Source organism: Megachile rotundata, chromosome 3 (genome assembly GCF_050947335.1).
Source record: "Megachile rotundata isolate GNS110a chromosome 3, iyMegRotu1, whole genome shotgun sequence".
Taxonomy (NCBI): Eukaryota; Metazoa; Arthropoda; class Insecta; order Hymenoptera; family Megachilidae; genus Megachile; species Megachile rotundata.
Window position 1 is genome coordinate 6,939,334 of NC_134985.1, and position 26,828 is coordinate 6,966,161.

The window sequence follows — 26,828 nt, forward strand, 5'->3', positions numbered from 1 at the left end:
GGGTGAACGGTATAAGTCTGACAGGGTAGCAAATCAATTGATTCTAATTATAAAATCGTGATTGCTGAATTGCCACTCAAAAGATACGGGCTTCAGAGACCAAGCCGCTCAAATGGAGAGCCTGCGTTATCTGGCTACGAAACTACCCAGAGCGAACTCCGAGAATCTGACGGCGCGTTAGCAATCCGGCGAAAAATCAAATTTGAGTAGCTGAGAGCTATCGTTTCGATATTTTAGCCTTTCTTGGCGCTAAGTATAGCACTCTCCTAAAGGAGTTTCAGATACGAAACCGTTTGAATGGGGAGCCTGCTGTTCGCTGGCTACTAGAACGACCCACGATCAAGTATCCAAATGGCGTATACCCGCTTTACCAGTCAAGTATTAAGAATCGTTGCGGCTCTTCACAGCGAAAACTGTTCCGGTTATACTTATCTGTAGACTTCTAGCTGGCTCGACTTCGAAAACTGTTCTGCGATTTAGGCGAGTTTCGCTCGGCTTTTTATACTCGCCAGCCTGGCAATTTCTTAGAAAACTCCCATAACGTCGAAATATATAATTTTCATATAAATTTGTAATTAGACATTATTTATGAAAACGAACGATTAATTACATTATTAATATCGCACTCTACATAATAGTTTATGTTCCTGATATAAAAGTAGTAATTTAATAGTGTTTTAATGAAAATTGCATTTTCTATATTGCGCATGACTTCTATACGAATCGGAGCTAAATGTATAAGCATACGATGCTTCTAGAACATTCCATTGAATAATATTATAATTTACAATATATATTGCAATAAACTAACATTTGACTTTGATTTCGAATAATATAATATCAGTAGGCTCGATATGTATGGACTGGTTTGTTCACTTAATAGGTTTTAATAATTAATAATGTCTTAATTGTAAAATGTATTCCTATCCTTCTCTAAGATAACGCGAGAATACTAGGAAATTCGGGGCGAGCATCGCGGCACGTAGGCACATAGCATTACGGAATTTTCCATATAGAACTATACATTTATTACCGACAGTTTACTGAATTCTTATGATACTTGATTTGTCTAATGTCGCGGTTGGTAAGAGAGAAATACAGTCGATAATTGAAGAAATGACACCGGGATAAAAGTTTGCAAATTCTTCAGGGATGTTACAGCTAGTTCAAACCAATATTGATTACTTTTTTGTTACACAATTATTTCTATAAGTTAACATTTAATTATCTTGTAAATTTACATATTTTTTATCGTGCAATGTCACAAGTTCACAGTTGATGTTTGTAGTGAGAGAGCTTTAAATTCCACAAATAATAAATATTAAGTAACAAATAATAAATATAACAAAATATCAGATACATTGATGAACATTACTGTGACAGATACAAATTCAACAATTTTCTTACATTTTCTAAGTAAACACGGTTGCATATCAGATTCATAGAAAGTTACAGCATATATTCTCTATAAGCAGTTTATACACTTATTATTTGCAAGGTGTATTGGAAAGTAATTCAGTAGAACTAAATCAAATATAATATTATTTGTTGTTATATTCCAGTAATGTCAATTGTAAACTTATTACTGCACTATAGATATACAAGTTTCAGAAATGATCAATTGAAATTGCTCGATGAAGAGCTGCAGCTTTCTGTATAATCAACTCCTGAACGATTTTCTTAACCAGTTAGCTGTTTCATTTCAGCAATTGCTATTTCTTCATTATGAATGTGCTAGTAAAAAATAGCTGAATGGTTAAAAGTTTGTTTAACAACAGCAAACAGTCATGTTATTAAAATTTCAGCATTTAATAACCTATAAATTATAAAATAATAAATAATAATTACATAATAAATAACAATTATATAATAAATAATAATTTTATAAATAACAAATAATTAATAAAGAAAAATATAACAAATAATAATTTTATAAATAAAAAAAAATTAATAAAGAAAAATATAACAAATAATAATTTTATAAATAAAAAAAAATTAATAATGAAAATGTTTATCAAAATGTGAGGGGAACATTTTGGGTGATTTTCTTGCAAGTATAACGAACGTGCACTATAATTTAGTACGATATTTATTTGTATACATAGTGATCCACTGAATTTGCATTTCTTGAATAATTGGCAAACGTTGTAAGACAACATTTTGTATACAAACATTTCATGGTTCAGGAGCGACATTGTGTAGTGTATATACACCTACATATCTCCTGATCTACATGGTACCTTATTTACCCGATTCCGCTACGCGGTTTTTGAAGTAAATATAAAAGGAAAACTGGTAACAGTGAATAATTTATATCAATGCAAGGATATGACATTTATATTGTTAATTTTTAGTGGCGGGACTATTACCAACAGATTTTTTACATTTTTCTAATGCAAATGTCATTTAATCTGTACTATACTAGTTTAATTGTAGATAATTTCGATTTACATCATTTTCCGAGATCTGCAATGTAAGTATCTGCAGTGTAACTTGGGGCATATTTTTTTTATGGTTGGCCACTTGTTAAAGATTTGAAAGAGAATAATATATTTCTTATGTCAGAATATGGATATATACTCTTAAAAAACCGATTAGATCTTTATTACTCCTAAACTTAATGATTAACCATACCGTTGTATAATATACAATAATGTAATGCATAATTTGAATTTAAAAATAAATTAGAGAAACAAACAGATAAAATATAATTGAATATACACATTAATTCTTATCTTCATGAAAAGCAATATATTTCAAAAAAACATCTAATCAAATTTTGTAATTTAAAATAAGATACGTGTGAACGGGTTATTTGACCAGTTTGATATTCTTAGTGTTAATTAGCAATTTCGCTTGAAAATAGCTTAATATCAAGATGGAGCTCGAGAAAGTTTTGAATGTTTATCAACACCAAAGATTTCACTTTACTGCAGCCGTCTATTTCCATTCACTAACGTGGGTGTTCAAAGAGATTCATTGGCATTAATACAGTACTGCAATCTATTAATTGAGGAAGAATCTGCTGTATGAATCGTACCAAACGTAATGCATGATTCACGAATTCATTCTTTTATATCCTCTGATTCTGAAAAATCAAGAGAAACCATGCTAAATATTTTATCTACCACGACGCTTAAATTTTCATATGACCATCTAATTATTAAATATTAGAAATAGATGAAAAAAACAGTACTCTTTTACAATTTTTATTATTAGAACTTCTTTTTACGACTCAGAAGAACATCTTGCCTATTTTAAAACTTCATGAGAAGTGAGGCGGCGCTCAGCTCTCCAAAAAGGAAATTTAACGCCCACTTAAAGAAAAGAGAAACTATACCTGTACCGCATTTATATTACCCTGGTCTCCAGTGATATTCTCAGGAACTCAGAACTGATGGTACCAGTGCGGTTTGCTTATGCGGATAATAGAGTTCTTATGGCTAGATTCAGTTTTTCAATTATTTGTCACACTAATAATTTAACATTAAGACTTTGTTCACTTAAGTGAAGGTACTCATATTAACTCAGAAAGAATAGTACAAAAAAATAAATATAATAATAAATAAATAAGGTGAAGTGGGGTAAGTCCGTAAACGGGGCAAGTGCGTATACAGGCTAGTTTTATTACAATATGATTGAAATTTCTCCATTTAGTATGTTTGTTTCCTTGTTTTGTTTCACTATATACCCTTTTATATTTCAGCTAAGAGTACATGTTTGCAGTATAGAGTACTTGCATAATGCAGTAAAAAGCATTTTATAGCAGATTTGTTAATAATTCTGCTCTTGCCCCATTGTACATGAAATAAACTTTCAAAGCACTTAACTTCAAGTTACGCTCTTACCCCATTTTCGGGGAAAGCGCAGAGCAGTTGACATTTTAAACAATTTCCTATCAAAATCAAAATGTACAAAGAAAATTAAGGTCCTAGTTAATATTAATTAAATAGTAGTAATTGTGCAAATCGTTCGATATCGACAGTGTTAGGTATTTACATAGCAGACTGAAAATACTTACGTTTAAATACCAACTTTACAAAAACCAGTCTGCACTTACCCCACTTCACCTTAAATAAATGACGATAATAAATATAACAAAACAGTGTGAAAATATTCAGTAGGTATTTTCGTTTTTAACAAATCTTACCAAATTTCAACTGCCACGGTGTGATAGTCGACGCGTTGAAAACCCAACAGAAAGGAATGTACTGGCATCTTAGATTGGGGAAACATGGTGGCAGCAGATATGTTCCATCACGCTTAATTAAGCCTAACAAAGTGCCATATTTCGTCTTGTAGTTCAAAATAGTACCTGAGAGAAGCTAATTGGAGCGTTGGTGTAGCTACTACGGCATATACATGATATAAGTGAGATACGCACGCAATAATGTGGTCCGTATGTGTGTATATTCATACGACTTTATGTTTACTTCCAAATTTATTTTAATAAGGTGGAAGAGAAATAAATACTTAGGAATGGAGTTAAGTATAGTAAACCAATTCATTAAAATTTACACTGGAAAGAAGTATAATATTCTAAATAATATACAATATAGTTATACCCTTATTATACAAACTTTATACATTATAAGAAAGAAATTTATACCACAGGTTATAAGGAAAAAGCTAACATTTATAACGTAATACAAAAATAAAGATATACAAACATACAATATAGGATAATAAGGGTATTGAGCTTGGGTCACTGAGCTTAGTTCTTATCACTTCTATGTCGAGCTACACTCGACATCACATTTTTCTTAGATCTTATGAATAATGTGGATACATAGATTGGTTGAATATGTGTACATTGTCATTTACAGTACTTATATCTATATATACATTTATGTATACTACTTATAATATTATATATTGAAATACATTTGCCACACACTTTGCACTGTTGCAGTACAATTTATTGAAAATCCCATTCATAATCTATTTTGTAAATTAGGAAGTAGGTAAAAGAAATTATGGAGTGCAAAAGGTTAATTTTACCTTACCTAACCTTACCTTACCCCTTACCTTATGATTTATTTGTCAGATGCATAAAACGGAACTAGCTAATCATAGCTACAGTATTAAAGCAGAGGAAAAAGATTGAAATATTATGTCCATTTCGTGTTTGGAAGAGAGATCTTCCTATCTACATTAAAGTAAGGTTGAGTTTGCATTGGTATAGCTACATGTACTGGTTAGTGATTAATTAATAGATTTGGTTAGTGATGAATTAGTTAATCTGGTTAGCCCACTAACAGAGTTAGAAGGATGTCCAGTTAAAGAATATGTTTACAGTACTGTTTATGTACGTTCGTATTACTCATCTCTGCTAATAGAATCAAAAACGTAAAACTTATACATACGTTCATTTGCTGAATTCGATTTACTAACCTCGTGCAGCATCGCGTACCGAAGAAAGTGAACCAAGAGCATCACATTGAGTGGAATAGAATGATAATGACAATTATGTTTTCGTGCAGTTACTTGCATAACATCTACATATTTGGATAACGAAAGTAGTCGTGCAGAAATACTTTTCATACTCCAATATCATCCTTCTGGACTTCTGCCCAATTGCCCATATTGTTTAAGGTATACATTCCATAAACAATAAACTAATAATTTACCAAGCAGCTAAATAGACGTTTGTTTTTCCGCAATTCGATTGTTCACTGTTTTACGAGGATGAGCTCGTAACTTTAACTTTTGCCTTGTAATTTATTTATCAAATACGTCAGTCAGAACTAACTAATCACAGCTACAATATTAAAATAAACAAAAGAAGTTAAAATTGTATGTCTATTTTGTATTCAGCTTGACAATGTAAATTATAATTGAAAGCGAATCCAAATTAAAGTATTAAATATTCGAATAAGGTTTATCACAGCTGAAACACGAATACGTCACGCGTGGGAGGTGATATTGTAAGACAAAGGGTTAGTCGTAAACGGAGAGTGCTCTCACCGCTTACAGTCGTCCTCAGAAAGACAACCTAATTAATCTCTGTTTCAGTCACATCGCATCGTTAACCTTTTCACCTGAAGGAAAAAAAATTCGCTCTGCTATTTCCCTTAACACTGTGAAAATTGCGGGTATTTTCATAGGGGTGTGACATCACGATATTTTTCTTGCGTACAATGGATATACAAAATATACAAAAGAGCGACGTCAGCGTTCCAAGTGACGCCGTGCATGATATTAAAATTAAGTTCAAGTTCTCAATACGATTTAGAGGATTTTTAATTCATTGCTTAAAGAATTTTTTTTCTGGAAGAGTACGCAACTTAAGATAAAAACATATGTTCCGATGTTTCCAAATTTCACTCTTACTCTTGTCTTTACTTTTGTTTTCGTGACTTTGGTAACTACATGCAAGAACCAATAATATCAGCACTGAATCACGGATATTATAGACAATAGTACTAATAAACATTTGTCATGTGAATACCGTTGTTATACAGAAATCCTTGCTGACACTGAATCATCGACTTGATTTTAAGCGAAGTTCATTTTCGAGGAATAAAACGAAATTAGCTTAAGCGAAACGTCAATTGTCTTTAATTCAAACTCTATGCATTTCTATATCTCGGTATTATATGAAATGTGCCATTCCGTTTAGAATAACGAAGGCGACCTTGGAGTCAGAAATTCTCGACCTATAAGAGAAGTACCTGTTTTACGTAATGTACCCTTCTGAGCCATGAAACTTGTGCGTGAACAATTTTCCCCTAGAACGTACACTTCACAAATTATTCAGCATGGACCTTGTTTATAAGGAACAAAATAAACATGACATATTAAAAATCCTTGTAACTGAAAATTATTTTTGTTGACTAAAAGGAAAAATAAGTAACATCGTACACATCCATCAAATTGCTAGATAAACTAAAGTTTGTACGAAAGTTTATTAAAACGTGATGTGTATAAAAATGTAGATGTCCACATTCGTTAATTAGTTGTTACAGCATAATAATGTTATAATTTGATGAAAGATGTGTAGGCTGTGTTTGGATGGTGACAACTGAATTACCTGGGAATCTTCATTCGTATAATTGTTCTCTTTAAAATGCACCGCGTATCGTCGTAGTTGCTTTGCAAATTGCCTCAATGAAAATGGAATATTTCTGCCGGCGGACCGGGGTGTAGAATGACGTCATTTAAAACCCGTGGGCGTTTAGTACAAGCAGCGAGTAACTATGTATATGATGAAGCGCGTAGTCTTGTTTGGAATTTACCCTCCTCACGTTTCTAGCCGTTCCCTATACCAACACCAAGTCATAAACATTCTTCACCAACAATAAAAACTAAATTTAGTTGTTATTTTTTTATAATTAAACTATCCTTTTCTTGCTGGCGGATAATTATAGATTAACGCGGTATAAGGTTATTCCGCGGATATTTTTTAATAATGAATTTATTGTATTAAAGCGAAGCGATTAAAACTGTTTGTTGATGTATAATAGCTTGAGACTTAGTGATAGTAATTATCATCTACAGGGCAAAGGTATACTTTCATCGACTATTTTCTTTCTGCGATTTACAGACACCTATTGAAACAAAAGAATACAAATAAGTTTGAATGGTTTTGTTTATAAAAGAAATGAATAGTTTTTAAATAGTTTACTTTTCTGTCGTAACAAAATATTGCATTGGTAAAATACTATAAAACTGTTTCGATACTAAATAATCACCGTGGTAAGAAAAATGAGATGAAAGCTAGGTTTAAACAGATTGCTTGGAGAAATTAATATTTCGTGTGAAAATAATATGAATTTTTGGGGAATCAATAATTATGATTCACGGTTTCAACAAAATTTTTGAACAAACAGCGCAGTGTATCAAGCTGAGTGAAATAAGAAAACACACGTTACTTCAGCGTTAAAAATCCTTATCGTACTTAAGCATGTTCGCCTTGAAAATTTCAAAGAAATCTGAAGAATCCTTGGAGACAAAAGGAAACAAGCATAGAGACTCTCAAAATATGAAAGATTTTTTAACGAACTTCACAAATGTTGCAAATTTTATATTATTTGTACTTTACTAAAAAATGTTGTGATATACAGGATGTCTTACAACTCGTGTAACTCCCGATAAGGGGTGGTAGAGAACGTAATTTTGAATAAGATTTCCCTTTGCAAAAATGGGGTTTAAAGTTTCTGAATTATTAAAAAAAAACACGGACCAAACAGAGCGCGAGGATTGCGCATGCGCAGACACGAGAGCGACAGCTTCGAACCTAGTGGCTGAGCGCGCGTAATCCTCGCGCTCTGATTGGTCCGCGTGCTCAGCCACTAGGCTGGAAGCTGTCGCTCTCGCGTCTGCGCGTAATCCGCACGCTCTGATTGGTCCGTGTTTTTCCTTAATAATTCAAAAACGAAGCTTCAAACCCCATTTTTGCAAAGGGAAATCTTGTTCAGAATCACGTCCTCTACCACCCCTTTCCGAGAATTACACGAGCTGTGAAACACCTTGTATAATTTCTACTGTACTTCCACAATTTTTAGTGTAGCATTTTTAGAATGATTAAAATAAAACGTGAATTACTTTTCTCTATAAGTGATTTTAATAAACGGAATTTAACGATGTCAGGAAGAGAGAAAGGTTACACAGGAAAAATTTGAGTGTTACAGGAAAAGTTAGTTGTCTACAACTACAACCTGTTTGTAAATACACGTATTCTCAAATTGTCCTCCAGATAAATTCCTCAGGAAACCATGTAAATCAAAGTTATTTTCAAGTAAACCAGTAAATATGGTCCAAATTAAATGTGGACTGATCACATCGTAATCAGAAAAATGTAAACAAGTCCGTTGGTAAAAAATTGTTTATATTTTAAAAAATAAAATTGTATATGTTTGTAAAAAACTTAAAATATAAAAGTTCTATACTTGCATTGGTATCGTTAAAACGTCGACGTTTACCATTTCTTTTTATTCGTTATTTTAAAAGCTATATAAAAAACAGAATCGTATAAATAAAGCATTGTGTACATTAGGGGATAGCACACTGCAATGCATCTAGGAGATGCACACTAGGGGATATACTATGATGTACCCTCACAATGCAAATGCTTTTTCCGCTAAAATTACTTTTTATGTAAATCAAATCTTCGAAACATTGCACACACAAAAATTAGCACTGAGTAACAAAGAAGATGAACATTTTGTGAAATATTTTATATTTAAAAATAAGATATTTTATGCAAAAATGTACAATTTTTTAAATATTGTGTCCAACACATTGTTACAGAAAGGGATCTGAAGAATCGATCTATATTAGGACATACAAATTTCTGAGATGGAAGAAATATAAATGCACGTTTCTAAAAATTGAAACTGCATATTTCTAATAAACGTACACCAAAATCTTTGAATCATTCTATGTACAGAAAAAGTTAATACATAATATAAAAAAAATAAACAATTTGTGAGCTGTTTTAATTTACTGAAACATCTCATTTGTAGACTAAAAGTATTTCACGAATCATTGATTTTCTTAATATTAAGTGAAAATTGTCGTAAGCTATCAATTTTCTAATATTAAGTCTCAATACATTTTCCTATACAAAATATTCCCAAAAATTTGTCTACATAAAATTTTATATACAGTTTCATTAAAAAATGATGCATTTGAATTTTGTTACATGCATCGTAACATTAATAAAGATTTGTAATTACAAAAATATTGATCATTTCATATCATTCAGCTTTCTGTTCCTATAATTATTTGGAAGAAATAACTTACTCCAATTGCTAGCACCACCAAGAATTTCTGATTTCGTATTTTCCCGGGATTTAACGAAAAGTGTAGGGTGATTTACCGAATGATCCTCCCAAAGCGTGGAGCTCATATTTCATAAATAATCTTCCTTATGGGTCATTTAGTCGATATACCGATAGCGATGAAATTTTCTAAGAATGGGTTGAATATTATCGAGCAATTAATCACAGGTACGCTATCGTTGCTGCTCAACTGATTCTTTGCTCTACATCTTCACGTATAGAGTGATAACGTAGTAACAATTCTTTCATCATTTTACTAATCTTCGATATTGTAAAATATAAAAATAAGTTTACTTTATTAATTTCACTAAAACTTAAATAACGTGAAGTGGGGTAAGTGCAGACTGATTTTTGTAAAGTTGGTATTTAAACGTAAGTACATTTTCAGTCTGCTATGTAAATACTTAACGCTGTCGATATCGAACGCTTTGCACAATTACTACTATTTAATTAATATTAACTAGGACCTTAATTTTCCTTGTACATTTTGATTTTGATAGGAAATTGTTTGAAATGTCAACTACTCTGCACTTTCCCCGAAAATGGTGTAAGAACGTAACTTGAAGTTAAATACTTTGAAACTTTATTTCATGTGCAATGGGACAAGAGCAGAATTATTAACAAATTTGCTATAAAATGTTTTTTACTGCATTATACAAGTACTCTATACTGCAAACAAGTACTCTTAGCTGAAATATAAAAGGGGATATAGTGAAACTAAACAAGGAAACCAACATACTAAATGGAGAAATTTCGCTCATATTGTAATAAAAATAGCCTGTATACGCACTTGCCCCATTTACAAACTTACCCCACTTCACCTTACGTTGTAAAATTCAACATTTTTAACAACTTTTTTTTGTAACGTTTGTTAAAATCTCTGAAAACTTTGAAACTTCGTATTTTGAAAATGACTTGTACAAAAAACAAACATGGTGGTGTTTTCAAAACGTTTCATCGAGAGCAGCAAAAATACGCAATAAAGTAGGTTCTGTTTAACCCTTTGCACTCGAAGATATTTTTACTGTTTACAAAGTTAAATGAACGCTTTTGAGGTTATTATTTTTCAACTATTAATTTATTAATTAATTCAACTATTAAATATCACGTGTATAAAACTACATATTCAATTAAAAAATATTTATTTTAATTTGTAGTATTAAGCTAAATGGCGAGAATGAGTTGCCTTTCAAGTGCAAGGAGTTAAGAAACTGAAGATGACGTTCACACGACTTTGATTTCAGTTGCATAAATCGAATCGGAAATTATGTTAACTAAGTTTATCATATTGATTCAGAAACTCCATTTGTTAGCCGACCTTCTTCAATTTTTGATTATATTATATTTTTGTACTGACATGCGATATGTGAGTTCTTATATGTTTTATATTGTGTAACATTGTGTTTCCTCTCTTCATCGCTGTTTTTTATTTGCAAACTTCAATTTGTGTAATGTTTGTTATAAGTAATTGAAAACGTATAACATGTTAAATCTTCTCGTATGTTTCATTCTTCCTTATATGTTTTTTATATAAGGAAGCTGATAAAAATAATTAAAATAAATGTTTCACACAACGTGTCCCAATTTCTCACCCCCAAGCTTTATCAACATATTCTACTTGAACAAATGAAAATAAATCTTATTTCAACAGAGGCTTTCACTTTATTAAAAAAAATGATAAAAATATATAAAAAAAAAATATAAAAAATACGAAATGTTTTTATAAAAAAATCAAAATTTGTTGTTTGATGACATACAAGTGTTTCAAAGCTTTATCCGTGTATTATTAGAATATTCCATAAATAAAAATAAGAAAGATATGAACGCTCTCGATTTTATCCAAGGTTAAAAAATTTACGAAAGTCAATTAGTAGAAAATCGTCCATTATCATTATATTTCTCATAACCTTTCAAAAACATTCAAGACCCTATGTTCACAGAACATTTGTTTATCATTTTTATTTACAGAACACGCTGGTAAAGTTTTATGCACAAAACTGGGACATCGACAAACAAAACAGTTCAAAGTCATTTTGTACTTTTTTTACAACTTTGTAATAAAGTGATTAAAACCCTCTGTCAATATAACATCTTGTTTCGTATATAGAATATGTTGGTAAAGTTAGGCAGTAAAGAACATGAACATCCTGTGCAAATAATTAAATTTGTATAAAGTACGTACAATACAAGACACGAACGAAGCTCATTATTGATTGGGGTTTTTCAATATTTTCGAAGGTCAATTCGTTACACGTGGTAGTTGGGTCATTGCTGCTGGGCGCCGTGGTGCTGGTGGTAGGCTTAGTGCAGCTTGCTCCTGGAGCTGAAGCTGCACAAAACTCGACCGCCCTTATCGCTGTCGGATGCAGTTTACTAGTGGTTGGTGTGCTCCTTGCGCCACTCAGAGCTTTATGCATAAAGAAACAAAAGGCTGCCCAGAAGGATGGAACACATCAAAGAAGTGTCACTAGCATAGACATGCTTCTGGCTCAACACAGGTGAGAATAATTCTTACATTGTCCCAATTTTTTAATGACTAAAATTCATAGAAATAATGTATTTTATAAACCGGTAAATGGAGATGAAATAAAGTACTGAGAAAACATTGTAAATGGATTATAATTAAATGAAATTTTGATTTGATTTTTAAACAAATTTTATTATTAAAAAATTGGCTAGGATAGGCTACTAATATGTATATGCAAAAGAAATAATAGAGTCAGTTATATATGTATATACGATGTAAATGATAATATTAATTATACATATATTAGCATATCATAATATGCTAATAGACTGTTACTATGCAGAATGCACACACGAAGTGAAGCTGCATTTAACGCACGTAGAAAAATTCGGCATTCAATATGCAGTATACATATGAATTATATATGTATACACATATGTATACTGTTTTTACTATTGCTCTATTTAAAATAAATATTCAGTGTTTCTTAATTCAATTCGTTTTTGCACCAAGAGCGAATATATAATAGAAAGTAAACTTCAATGAAACAAAATCTAAGAACTAACTAATTTGGAGCTTCCAAAAAAATCAAGTATATTGTTACAATTATTAACAAATTTACAAATAGGTGTAATTAAATTTCAGTTTTCATAACAAATTTTCAGTCGGTCTTAAACAAGAATACTTTTCTAGTATGTCTTATGTACTATCTTTGCCTAACATATAATTAAAATTAATCACATTTCAATGACAATTTCAGTATTAGTTATTAATGGAACTGATAACGATAACTATCTAAACAAAATGACTATGAAACATATTTTTTGTACGTGCTATATATTTGTCGTAGTGCAGAGTGTATAAATAATTGTAATCACCTCGATTGATTTCGTTCTTTTTTGAAATATGAAGAAAGTTTATTTACAGAAGTTAAATAATATCCCACAGTTCAACGCAGCAGTGTTGATTCTTTGTAGGTGGAAAGGTCAACTCTGTTTTTGTAATGAAATTGCGTTTTCGTTTTACGTCACTCGATTTATCAGAATATTTTACGTAAAAAATATAAAGTAGAAAAATTCAATAATTGATCAAATAGTTTGCACTTCAAAATTTTGTATAATAATTTGGACTATCTTACGAATTATTTAACATTGTATACGAAATGCAAAGAGGAGTCATACATACACGCATTAAAAAGAAACTATAAAACGTAAATTATTATTAACAAATTTTGACATTTTGGAAACGCACAATCTTTCTTTTATTAGGAACAGCTTTATATGAATAATGATGAAAGTGTCAACTCTGATGCAGTTATTCTAAATCCAGCCACTTTCAATTGTATTATTATCTGGTGATTGTGACGTCGAGCTTTAAGACATTAATTCCGCTTCATTCTTCTATTGTATACAATGACAATTCTGATTTTTAAACTCATTGTTCTTTCACAGGCTCGAACTTTTTCTGTGACCCAAACAAACTCTCTACAAATGAAGTCAATTCTTTATGAATTTCGACAACTTTTCTGCGTTATGTTTATCAAGAAAAATACATAAGTAACTAGAGCACCTTGAAAATGCAGCTCTAAATATGAATCTTTAAATTAATAGCCTTTCTGGGGCTGACAACTCAGACTGAAGATCTAAAAGTTTGCATTCAAAAATAAGTTTTATCTGTAATAACTAACCTAGTTAAATTTGAAAATTTCTCACACGACAGCTTCATTTTTACAAAACTTTCAGACAGTAAACAATGCAAGTAGAAACGTTATTTCCAATTTTTATGTTTTGTCTTTTCTTTTTGAATAAATTCCAAGTAATCAGATTTCAAAACAAAATGTTCTTATCTATCTATTTTGACCAAACCGTAAAATGTATTTAGTGTACGATGTACGTATCAAATGCATCAGTTAGCACTAACCATCCATTGCTACAATATTAAAACAAACGAAGAAACCTAAATTGTTAAATCAATTTTGTATTCTGCAATCTTTGACTATAACAAATGATGATTAGTTTTGAACTTCTAACTAAAACGTATTAAAAATTCTAACGAGATTTATCGCGTTTGAACTACGAGTGCATCACGAGTCAGACTCGTCGTGGCAATGAATGTCTACCACTTGTTTCGTTAATATTTATTCGTAGTTCAAATTACTTAGTAACAATTAACTCATTCACTGCCAGTCAAATTTAGAGAGTTTGCAGATTTTATTTAAAAAAGACACGTAGATGTTCACAAAATATAATAATACTAAGATGTAGTACTAAAATGGATTTACAATAATAAAAAAAAAAATACGAGACATAGATAGCGGTTTTAGTACACGCGTTTATTACGAAATATCTCGTAGATGGCAGTGAATTGTGTTAAAGTATAAAATGATATAATAAGAGGCGATAAAAAACAGAATATAATAACATTATACGAATTTGTTGTACAGAGACTTCACAGTTTTGACGCCCGACGAACTGGAGGACCTTGTTGGCCGACCAACTTCCAACCTAGAGAATAAAATCCGCAAGCAGTGTCACAATACCTAGGTATTGTCGGCCTCGAAGAAGGCCCATCCATCATCACCACCGTGCTCGAACACGCCATCATCATCGACGTCGCCAGGAACTAATTCATCCATTCTCTACACGCATCGTTACGACTCTCGTGAACACAGTCTGGTTTAAAATCTGGCGCACCGTCAGCTTCCACTTTAGAGAATCAGTTCCGAATATTGTGCACGCAGCAGATGCTGTTTCTTTCTACGAAGTTTGCACGCTGCCGTTAGTTTTGTGCAAGCGTATCCCTAAAGCGATCGAGTGAAATCGTCACGGGGTGTAAAGAACAATGGAGTTGTATTTTTACTTGGTGAACACCCAAGATCGAATTGCCTGCTAGCAGTGCGCGGACTTCTCTCGATTTATTGACTATTCTTTCGTGGGGTTAGGTGTTGTGAAAAGGTCGTATTGTTCGAAATGATATTATGTCAACGTGACTCGAAGAATTTTCGACCAGAGAAACTTGTTGACCAAACGTTGAAATTTCGACCGTAAAATTCTATGGTAATGGGTGATCGGAATAATTGTTCTTTTTTTTGAGTAGTCTTAAATTAACTTAATTGTGAACACGTTTGTAACGAATTTCGAGTTAAAGTGAAATTTTGGTCGTTTATCGTCGTTCAATTCCCCATTTTAGGATGTTTTATTAAATTTGCAGAGGTATTTCTTTTCCAAATTAATTTATATTCTAAAAATCTAGTCTGAGTTCTTCTATGAGCAAACTTGGTAAATAAACGTCCTTCTGTCATTATTATAATTTAACTCGAAAATCGTTGACTGCACTTGCAGATTTTATCCTTACGCTATTTATCGTTACAACACTAGGAAATCGACAGATTGTTGAAAAGAAAAATCTTTTACTTGAATAACTTATCACTGAAAAATTCTAAGAATTTTTGTTTAAAAGGATAGAAATCAAAGTAAATCGATATTGTCCAAAATACCTTAACAATTGAAAGTTTTCGCTTATCATTTATAAGAAAGCAAAAAGAGAGAAGCAATTTCTTTTTAGAAGACTTTATTGTGTTCAAATCGCCAAGATATAAGTCTGACTTAAGTATGTTAACAGATCGGTATTGATGTGATGGGAAGTAGCATAAAATCTTCTGCATGAAGTTTAGATTAATCGTTCTCGAATATTCGAACGATTCTTCAGCAGCGGAGGAGGAAAGAAAGGAAATTTATACCTCGTCAGTGAATAATGTTTGAAACGCGATTTGGAAATAATCAAACGGATAACGTAGTTTGGAGCGGCCTTGTTAGAGTCAACAAACACCCAACGGACACTTGCATAATATTTTTAGTCAGGCCTTGGTGCCCCTTCACTTGCCAGTAATACACTTAAGTAAATACTTTCATACTGAATATGTATCATGGCATAATGCACTGCACATATCTTCGAGGATTAAATCTTAGCTGTAAACAATTTCGATACACGAAAATCGATACTTGAGAAAACTTCTCTACAGGGATAGAACGTTTAAAGGCGAGAAGGATATGTAAATGAATTAGAAATTGTTTCAGAGAACTATCTTCAATAATGACAACGTTAACATCTATTATTATGGATTGTTAGTAATCATGTTTCCTCACAATCATTTTTACTTGTCACTTTGTCATGAATGTACCATAAAGATATATGCGAAACACTTGTTTTTAAGCATCTGAAACATATATCGAAACATATTGAAAAAAGGATATATACTGAAGAGAATTAGAGTTTGATGGATATTTAGACATTTTAAGATCATGTTTCATGAAATATCTTTATGGCCGACAGATTTAAAGAAAAACTAAAATTTTGAGGATATAAACGCATTATTCTATTTAATATATTTTACAAAAATAATGTATTATAATTCCGTTTAAAAAATTATATTTCTTCGTAATAGGTGTTTCTATATTTTCATTCTTCATGCGGAACTCGTAGTACATCAAATTCACGAGAAATATCAGTGAAAAATATCATAAGAAATGACGAAGACGAATGTAACGTTTTGTAAAGTAGCCCTAAAAATAAGACGACGTTGAATATGAGAATCCTGAGCCCCGATCTGTGAGTAATTACTAAAAAGGGAAAACATTTATCCATTGATCGTTCGACAGTGATGAAACAAGTGATTCGAACTGATCACGGTTTGGAGGCGGCGAACGCTCAAACATACCGAGGAGACGAATATTATAAATGATGTGCTTCACATTACGAAACATAAATAGGTGTTTAGGCTTAGTCCATAGGCGTTAAGGTTGCTCGTTCGTGTGTTAAAATTGAATTGAGCAGAAAAACAAGATTCTCGGCGGGGGATTAAATATTGTCAAATTTAAGGATAATTGCTCGAAGAAATGATCGTATCGATCCCAGAAAGGCTGTTAGAATCATATGACATTTTCTATTTCACGCGTAATATAATTAAATAGTTCACAGTGTGCATGAATGCGATTCACTTTATACGCCCGGATGATAGTATAACAATCGTTTGATAATGAACAAGTAAGATATTAAACGATGCACTTAGCAAATTCTTTATTAATCTTTAATGCGTTTTGCAAGTTGTATATAATTGAGAATAACATTGACACCCGTTTATTTTTACATAAAAATAAATTTTAGAGAATGGTAGAAGAAAACATATCTTAGGTAAATATAATTAGAAAGAAACGAAATAAAAATATAAAGATGCAGTTTGTTTTGAATCATTCTGATTACAGTTATGCTGTTGATTGACAGGAAGAAAACATATAATTAAATTTCTTATAAATTTCTACAAATATGTTATCAATTTTACTGTTACATTTTTGAAATTGATGGAATTATATTTTGTACGTCAATATTGATTGACCGATACTTTGTGTTAATAGTGTTACTCATTTTTTACGGTATTTATAAACAACAACGCAAAACAGACACAGACAGCGTTATTTTATTTATTTAATATTAGAGAAAGGTTTAAGTCCTTGATAAAGATTAAAATAATGTATTTAATTTTTGTCAGATTTTATGTAAATATTTAATAAATAATGAGAAATATTATTAAAGTAAATTTTTTCGATATTTCAATATTTTAGACAAAATGGGTCTAAGAGCGCTGCAATTGAAATTAAATTTATTGATTAATTTAATAAATAATTTTGTACTAACAAAAAGATCGATTCTTTGAAATATTCTGCATGAAAGATATATATTAGATTGTCGTACGCAAATAATTAGCAACTCGACAAAGTTTTAATTGTAAAATTTAAACACTTTATACAAAACTTTGAAATATCACACAAATTTTAGGTTTATTCATAATACTTTTAATAATACTAGTTTAATAATACCTAATATTTATATTACTATTAATATTAATTAATACTTCTTTATGGGGAATTGTCCAACAAAGTTGATTTATAGTAAAAGCAAGTTGTGCATTGCATAAAAAATGTGCAATTAAATTTCTGTTTTTGTTATTGAAATCGGATACATGTTACATAAGTTGATTCTAACACTCTAATATTAAAATGTTAGATATAATATCAAATAAATATTAACCGATAATAATATCAACAATATTCAAAAGATACTACAAATTTATGTATGAAGTACACGAATTTTTTTTAAATACTTCACAATTAATTCTTTTAACATTTCTTAATAATTTTTATACAGAATATTTCTGAGAATCAATCTGCGTAAAATAAACATGAAATATTATTTAAAAAAACAAAGGTCACCTTAAAATTCAAAATTAATTGTTGCGTCTAATCATGATTTGTGTAACAAGATTTTTTTTCAAATCATAAATAAATTAAATAATTGCGTAGATGGATTAAAGCTGGCGTTCTGTATGTATGTCGATATGATTTAGTAATAAAATATTTAGTGAATATTTATCGATGAACATTTACATTAATGTAAATGAGAAAAATTTGACGAGGGCGTAAAAAATAACGAAAACAGAAATTCATAACCAGGTTGCGAATGTTTATACATACATATAAGAAAATATAATCTAGATATATTTATTTTGTCCTTACATGGTCCTAATATCACTCTCAGTTTGTAAAATGAATAAATAAAAATAAGAATTTTTATATCATGTTAGTTTTAAATATCTTGCGCAATACGTATGTAATTTATAAATTTTGCGTTTTCGGTATATTGCCGGCATCATGCATCACGTGTGCATATCATACTGCATACATATTTGACGAATTATCAGATTTAGAATTGTAAAACAATTTATAGATGAATTACTAATAATTTCACGCTAGTTTTTTATTTTTCGTGTCACACTCGCACATCTTTTTATATTTGTATAAATGTCCATCTATGTCTGTGTGAACAAAATTCGCAAAATTTCCAGACATTTTACTTAAAAACTATTCTATTATAAAAACTTGAAAAATTATAAATATGGCATTCGATTACTGTCTAAACTTACTTCTGAAAATTTTAATAAGTAATTATATTTAATAAATTTCAACGTCGTTAATTCAGTTACCAATTTAATATTTTGTACATATTGGTATAATTGCATAAACATTCGCTGTCTGATTATAATAGTGTTAAACTGCAGTAATTTGGACCTGAAAAACCTCTATAGGACTTTAAGCTTTTTCGTTATAATTTATTTATATCTATTCATATAAATATATTTTAGTATATTTTAATATCATATTATATTAAATGTGATATTTTAGCATAATTATTTGTTGTATGTTTAGGTGTGATTTTTATAATTCAAATTCAGAAAATCTCTGTATGAATATACTGAAAATGTCATGAAAATTTAGTATAAATATATGTTATTTAATACTGAATACTCATATAAGAAAAAAGATTGGAAGTAATAATATTCGTTTAGCTTTGATGCATAAAACATATATAATAATGCATAAAAAATGAATGATATCGAAAGTCATTGTTAAATATTTTATTTCTTTAATGTTCACAATTGACTATTATCATTTGGGGGTACAGAGTGAATCCAGCCATACTGTCATCGTAAAGGTCTATCGTTCAAAATTTTTACCAATTATCTCATCGATAAGTAATGATAATTATAGTGTTCTCTCCTGTAGCAGAAACGACTAATTCACGATTACAGAATGAAACTTTAAGTAACACTGTCTCTTCCCTTATTAGAACGAGAACGAGATAAATGGAGAGCTTAATTAACCACGTTTGTTATGAAAATTACAAAACAATTCGGTTTCATTTTCAATGGTCACTAGTAATGGTAAGGATAAAGCATAAAGTTAAATGTAAACATAAACAATAACATTAGATAACTTAAATAAGGAAACATATACCTTGGATAGACGCATACATCGTAGCATTTGTTTCGTGTAATTTTTGAATGTCCCGTAATATTTTCCATTCGGTACACTAACGACAATGGTTTCAAAATAAAATCCCTTTTTAATCCTTAATTGACGAGATAAGATCAAAATGTACCACGTCGTTCTTTTAAAATATCTTATCCAAACGTACCATGCGTTAGCAACTTTTTAAAGCGAGATTTACATTTTCATAGTACATTAACGTAGCGTTAATCGTCCATAGAAGCACATATTTCGTTGCATAATAATGTTGGACATGTCATTTACTAACGTGTGCGTTTGTTCTTTTTTGCAACGAGCAAAAAATTTCGAAGGAAACATATCTATCGAGCAAGCGATACGTAGATAACTATTTTTTCATTGCTATTCGTATATACGGCTGAGAGAAGTAAACGGGAAAGAAACGATGTCAAACATGCCACTGTCAAGTAATTCGTTTGTTCTCTAACATCACGTTCGCTGAGATTTACTTCTACAGTGAGAGACATTTGCCTTAATTTGTAAAATGTTTGCTTCCTTTACATATCATCGCCCTGGTCTTTGACTGCTCTATCTCCGTTCATTTGCAAACTGAGGACACTATGTTTAAAATTTATGAAGTTCAACATTATAGATGGCAAATATTCAAATATTTATTGCTTCATATTTCCATTACATTACGAATTTTTATTCTTTACATCAACAAAATGGGATTATTTACATTTTTCTGGAAGATGAAACAGTTAAGAACTAGGACGATAATGTGTACATCTTAGGAAGAATTAGCGAAAATGAATAGTTTCGGCGAGGAATAAATATGAATATGTTTTTAGGCAAGCAAACAATTATTTTCGAACGTAACGTAATTTATAATAGATAAGGTATGCGACGGAAATATTTTTGGGGGAAATTGCATGAGATTCAAATTATTATTCCGGTTCATTTCATTCATGTGTTTTGTACGTACGATCGTAGAAACGTAAATACCGCTGCAATTATGGTTTCGCTCTTATCAAATATCTTGTTTTTTAAAATAAGTATTTCTCCCCAAGATATTACTCCTATAGTAATGTTTAATACAAAGCGGATCCTGGATAAGGTGCAACAAGGAAAAACAAGACATTTTTTTCCGCGAAACACCTTCGGATTCTGTATCTTTTCATAAGTAATTATTTCATAATTGTTTCATTTTTAAATGAACGCAAATTGTGACTTCTATGATCTTATATGAATTGTAGTAATATATGATACTGTAATTAGCATGAAATTCCTTGTTGCATGTTGGTATCCAATTTAATGTTAAGTCGGTCAACGCACACACATAGTTGTAAGGGTTTTTATAATGGTGCTCTACGAGATCGTCTGTATCGTCGAATGCCGATATCATCACAAATTCGTCCTCTTTTAATATCAGAGATTATCTCTTTGTTGCTTATTAATACCAGAAAATTGGAGAATATATTTCGCGTACATCCGTGATTTTTTTTTAATTAGTCTTTAATGGTACGGTTGCGTACACGTGATCTGTTCCAACTAATGGTGCACTATACTTAAGGAGAGTGTCCCGCGGCGGCCATCTTGCTTCTTTACATCAGTGTCTGTCTCACTCATGCACCTTCAAAAATTCGACTTTATTCAGTGTAGAGTACTTATTGCTGTCTAAAGTGACAGCAGACTTCACCCTATAGTGAAGTCCACTGATGGGTGCTGTTCTCGTAAAAATCTCATTTTCGCAATATTCGACTTTGACGCTCGAATATTGCGAAAATGAAGTTTTTACGACTACAGCACCCATCAGTGGACTTCATTACAGGGTGCTCTGGTCGCTTTAGACAGCAATAAATACTCTATACTGAATAAAGTCGAATTTTCGAAGGTGCATGAGTGAGACAGACGCTGATGTAAACAAGCAAGATGGCCGCCGCGGGACACTCTCCTTAACACAGTTTTGTTTATTCTATTTTTAAGAATTAAATTCGTCTTAGCGAATGCTTATCAGTTTGCATAAGAAACGATGTCGATAAAAATAATTTTTTTGCAGTTTTGAAGTATTGAAAACTAATTTAAAAAGCATAAGCTCCCCGCTGGTAATTATGTACTCACTGTAATATAAGATAGTCTGTCACTATCAGTCTACTCATATCTCCATAAAGCAACTAGCAAATTCACGCATCATATTGAAATATAACAGGGAAATGTGATCGACAGAAACTCAACAAAGTCAAGAATTCATCTGAATCGTACTCTATGATATGAAGGAGTAGGTTCTGCAGTCAAAATATAATATAAATCGCAAGCTATCATTTCCAGAGAAACTCTCCAAATGTTACGCTTATATTTATGAAACTATGTCATTTTATAGAAAACGTCAAACTGATAATTTGTATTAAGATGCTGACATTAGTAATAAGTTAACTGAAGAAATTCACCAAATGTGCGAAAATTCACATATAAAATATCTAAAATAAAAAACATAACATTGTTTTACTTATTTTTTCGTATTTGCAGTCGAATAAAAATAATTCAATTTTTACTGACTAGTTAAGTAACAAGTACAAGCAGTCTTGACTATGTAGGATTTTTATTTGTATAAAAATGAAAAGTTGAGCGACATAAACTTAATATCAAAGATGTTTTGCAAAACACAGTTTAAGAACCTGCACGCTATAAGATAGCAAAGTTTCATAAATCAGTGACCGTAACACTTGGTGACATTTCCTCGTTAGTCGAATCTACCTTATGATACTTGAAAACTGTATAAAACGAGCTTTAAAATGATTTTTAATTGCGGAAAAAAACAGTGATATTCAGAACATACTGTGGCTGTACTATTACACTTTTATTTAAAGCTAAGAAATATTTATTTCGGTATACTATTCATACGCTTCAAAAAATGTTTTTTATCTATTATATTAATTTAACTAATTAAAGTATATACATTGCTTATAGATCGTAGTAAGTTTAGCATAGCTATTACTTTGAGATAGAAGATCGCATTACTTTTGGAACAAATCACGTAAACTGGACTTCCTTCGCCTCGCTTCTTCAATCACGTTTGCATTGGTATAGTAAACACGTTTGTAACTACTTGTTGCTAGTTACTTGTACCGCTAATTTGCAGGACAGTTATTTTTATAAATTGAATATCATAGCAATTGTGTAAAAACGATATAAATAATTTACCAGGTTATCTAGGTTGTTAGGATTAGCTTCAGGAAAATAAACTGCAGTGCTGAGGTGAACGGAAAATACTTTAATAATATAAAAATGTCTTTACAAAATGCGCGGTGCTTCGTAGACGAAGGTAAAACTGTAACTGTAGGACAAAGCATCGTGATGCGTGTTCGGACGCGCATAGCGCAGTTCATCTGTTTTGTCCGTTACTTCCAACACTCCCCCTCAAAACAAGGATGTACGCTTATCGCTGATGTATACAATGTTTCGCTAATTAATTACTACAACGCATTTATTTACAATGTCGATCGTTATACATAAAAGACGTCACGGGATTCGAATTTAACATGCCGAATTTTTCTAAAACTCTTTTCGTGTACGCGCTTTGCCGCATTTTTATTTCCGTACCGTTGTGCTCAAATTCGATACCCAAACAATGTCCGATCTTCCCTAAATCCGTCATTTCGAATTTTTGCATGAGTTGTTTCTTAATGCGTTCTAACCATTTAAAATCTTTCGCGGCTATTACTATATCGTCTACATATACGGCAAGAACGAGAAATTGCTCCCCCTTTCGCAATATATACACGCATGGATCAGCATGGAGGGGGACGAAATCCATGTTTCGCAATTCTTCGTCGAGGCGTTTATTCCATTGCCTACCCGCTTGTTTCAAACCGTATAAAGCCTTTTTTATTTTACATACTTTATCGCCGCTCGATAATTCGTTTAGCATTTTTCGCGCCTTATCACTATATTCTACGGGTCCGTCCGATATGATGTCGCGCAACGCGTCAGGGAGAATGTCCGGAATCGTCATGAAAATATCTTTATCGACTTCTCCATTCAAGTACGCAGTTGACACGTCCAATTGATGGACTTGCATATCGTATTCGACGGCTAGAGCTATTATCAATCGTATCGAGCTCAATCTCGTAACGGGCGCGTGCGTTTCTTCGTAATCTAAACCCGGGCGCTGAGCAAAACCGCGTGCGACTAAACGCGCCTTCCTCCGCGTCACCTGTCCGTCGGTGTTTATTTTGTCGCGGAGAACCATGCGACACCCAATGACTTCGCGATCACGAGGGCGTTCAACGATCTCCCATACGTCGTTCTTTAACATCGCCGCTATTTCTTCCCGAATCGCGACACGCCACTCCGTTTTATCCGGGCCGGAAAGCGCGGTTTGCAGCGGTATCTCGGCCATACCAGCTGATTCCGTCGGATGCGAAGATACGGCGTCTTCGAATAATTCGTTCTCTCCTTCAGATTGAGAATCACTTTGAATATCGTTTTGAGTTTCGACCGTACCGCGTACTTTTCTCGGCCTACCACGGCTCCCGGTCCGGATAATTCGTGGCCTACCTACCCGGTACCTGACTTCGTTCACGCGTGTCGGAATAGAATCGGACTGTTGCGAAGGATTTATGGGCACTTCAACGATACTATTCTCCCGATCGATTGTTTGACTATCGTTTCTCAACTGATCCCTGCTTTCCATGACTTTCGAGGTTGTTTTATCATTTTGAATATCTATCTCTACATTATTGTCGGAATACGAATTCTCGTTTCTCGCTCGCTCTTCGCAATTTATTTTCAGTGGCCCTTTTAACGTCTCGTCTGCCGATTTTACATCTCGAGATATATCGACGCGGTTCTCGTCGGGAAGCCATATTCTAAAACCCTTTGTTTCATCCGAATAACCGAGGAATATTCCCTCTTGCGCGCGCGGTTCGAATTTCGACTTTTGACGGTCTCGAACTCGGGTTATGACCTTCGAACCAAAAACCTTGAAATACGACGCGTCCGGTACTTTACGTGTCCATCGATAATAAGCGTTGTCGCCGTCGAGAGCGCGAGACGGTAATCTATTACGCGTATAATTCGCGTTCGCTATCGCCTCAGCCCAAAATCGCTTCGACAGTCCCGCCTGGAGAAGTAAACATCGCGCCGTTTCAACTAATGTTCGATTTTTACGCTCGGCTACACCGTTTTGTTGAGGCGTGTGCGTTACGGTCAGTCGTCTTTTAATGCCGCACGAATTTAGGTATTCGTTAAACTCATTACTGAGAAACTCGCGACCATTATCAGACTGCAAATACTTTATTCGCGCGCCTGTTTGATTTTCAGCGAAATTTTTAAACTTTTTAAAAACAGATAACGCTTCGCTCTTTTGTTTCAAGAAAAAGACTTCGCACCATCGCGTATAATCATCGATGAACAATATAAAATACCTCGCGCCGCCGATCGATTCGACGCTCATCGGTCCGCATATATCGGTATGAACTATCTCGAGAACACCTACGGCACGGTTCGAACTTTTTGGGAACGGTAATCTTGTCATTTTTGATCGCAAACAGATTTCGCAAGTAGGTAGTTTTTCGTCTTTTCCGAAGGAAACGCCGCGTATACTTTTATCGCGATTTATTTTTCGCAAACTTTCCTCGTTAACGTGACCGAGTCGCCGATGCCACAATTCCATATCATTTACCGTTTTTAAATTTGCATCGCTCACAAAAAACGCGGATTGTGCATAATATAAATTATCGCGTCGGTCAGCGGTGAAAACTGTTTCCCCGTCGGGCGCAAACACGGTGGCGTTATGCTTTCTAAACAGAACACTGCATCCCTTATCGGTAATTTTCGCGACCGACATAAGGTTCATGCGAAGGTCGGGAACGAACAACGCGTCGCGGAGTTCTATAGTTTTTCGCGAATTCGAGTCTTTTATGGATAATCGCACTGTACCTTGACCTTCCACCTGTGTTGATGCGCTGCTAGCGAGGTTTAACGTATCGCACGTTGACGTTTTCATCTCGACGAAAGAAGACGCGTCGCCGCTCATATGGGATGAACAGCCGCTGTCGAGACACCATTTCCCTTCTGTACCCTTTTCGCGAATGCGTTGGTCGGCCTGGAAAGCGACTTCCTTCGCTCCTGGTGCACTGCTACTGGAAAAATCTTCTTTAGCCATTCCTGCAGTTGACTGCCGTTGCCCGCGGAACAGTCCGCGGCATTCCGAAACTCGATGTCCTATCTTTTTACAGCGGAAACAACGTAGTTTTTCCTTCGCGTTTTTATTCGGCTCTTCTGTTGCGGTATCATGGCGCTTCCATTGCGCTGTGTTTGACCTGTCCGGCTTGGTCGATTTTCTTACCCACATCGCGCTATCACTCGACTCTTTTGCTTTATCGGTTCGCGCAGCGCTCTCTTCTAAAATTTTTATTTTAAGCGCTTCGGGCGTCGGATATTCATCTCGGGATTCGATGGCCACCCGAAAATTTTCGAACGAACCGGGTAAACTGTACAGCAGAAGAACGGCGAGCATATCCGGGTTGATTTTAACCTCCATGTCTTCTAATTTGTCGACCGCGTCAAAGAAAGAGTTCATATGCGATCTCACGTCGTCGCCTTCTGCCATTTTTCGCAAAGCAAGCTGCTTCAATAGCGTCGCTTTTCGCGCCGGACCTTTCGACTGGTAAATACCTTCTAATTTCTTCCAGATCTCGTTCGATGTCTTGCAATTTTTAATTTGTTTAATTTCGG

The 26,828-nt window shown here is 32.9% G+C and overlaps 1 protein-coding gene across 3 annotated transcripts in view; it reads left to right on the forward strand.

Moving 5' to 3' along the window:
* Positions 1 to 26,828, forward strand: part of LOC100879238 (uncharacterized) — an 84,471-nt gene that overhangs the window by 52,653 nt on the left and 4,990 nt on the right. For 2 of the 3 annotated variants that reach the window (XM_076530276.1, XM_003705677.3), the window contains exons 3-4: positions 12,024 to 12,283; positions 14,696 to 16,363. In XM_076530276.1, the coding sequence (XP_076386391.1) occupies positions 12,024 to 12,283; positions 14,696 to 14,795 (360 nt within the window). In that variant the 3' untranslated portion in view covers positions 14,796 to 16,363. Of the gene's footprint in view, positions 1 to 12,023; positions 12,284 to 14,695; positions 23,304 to 26,828 lie in introns of those variants that run through there. The other variant, XR_013037767.1, reaches the window with a different exon arrangement.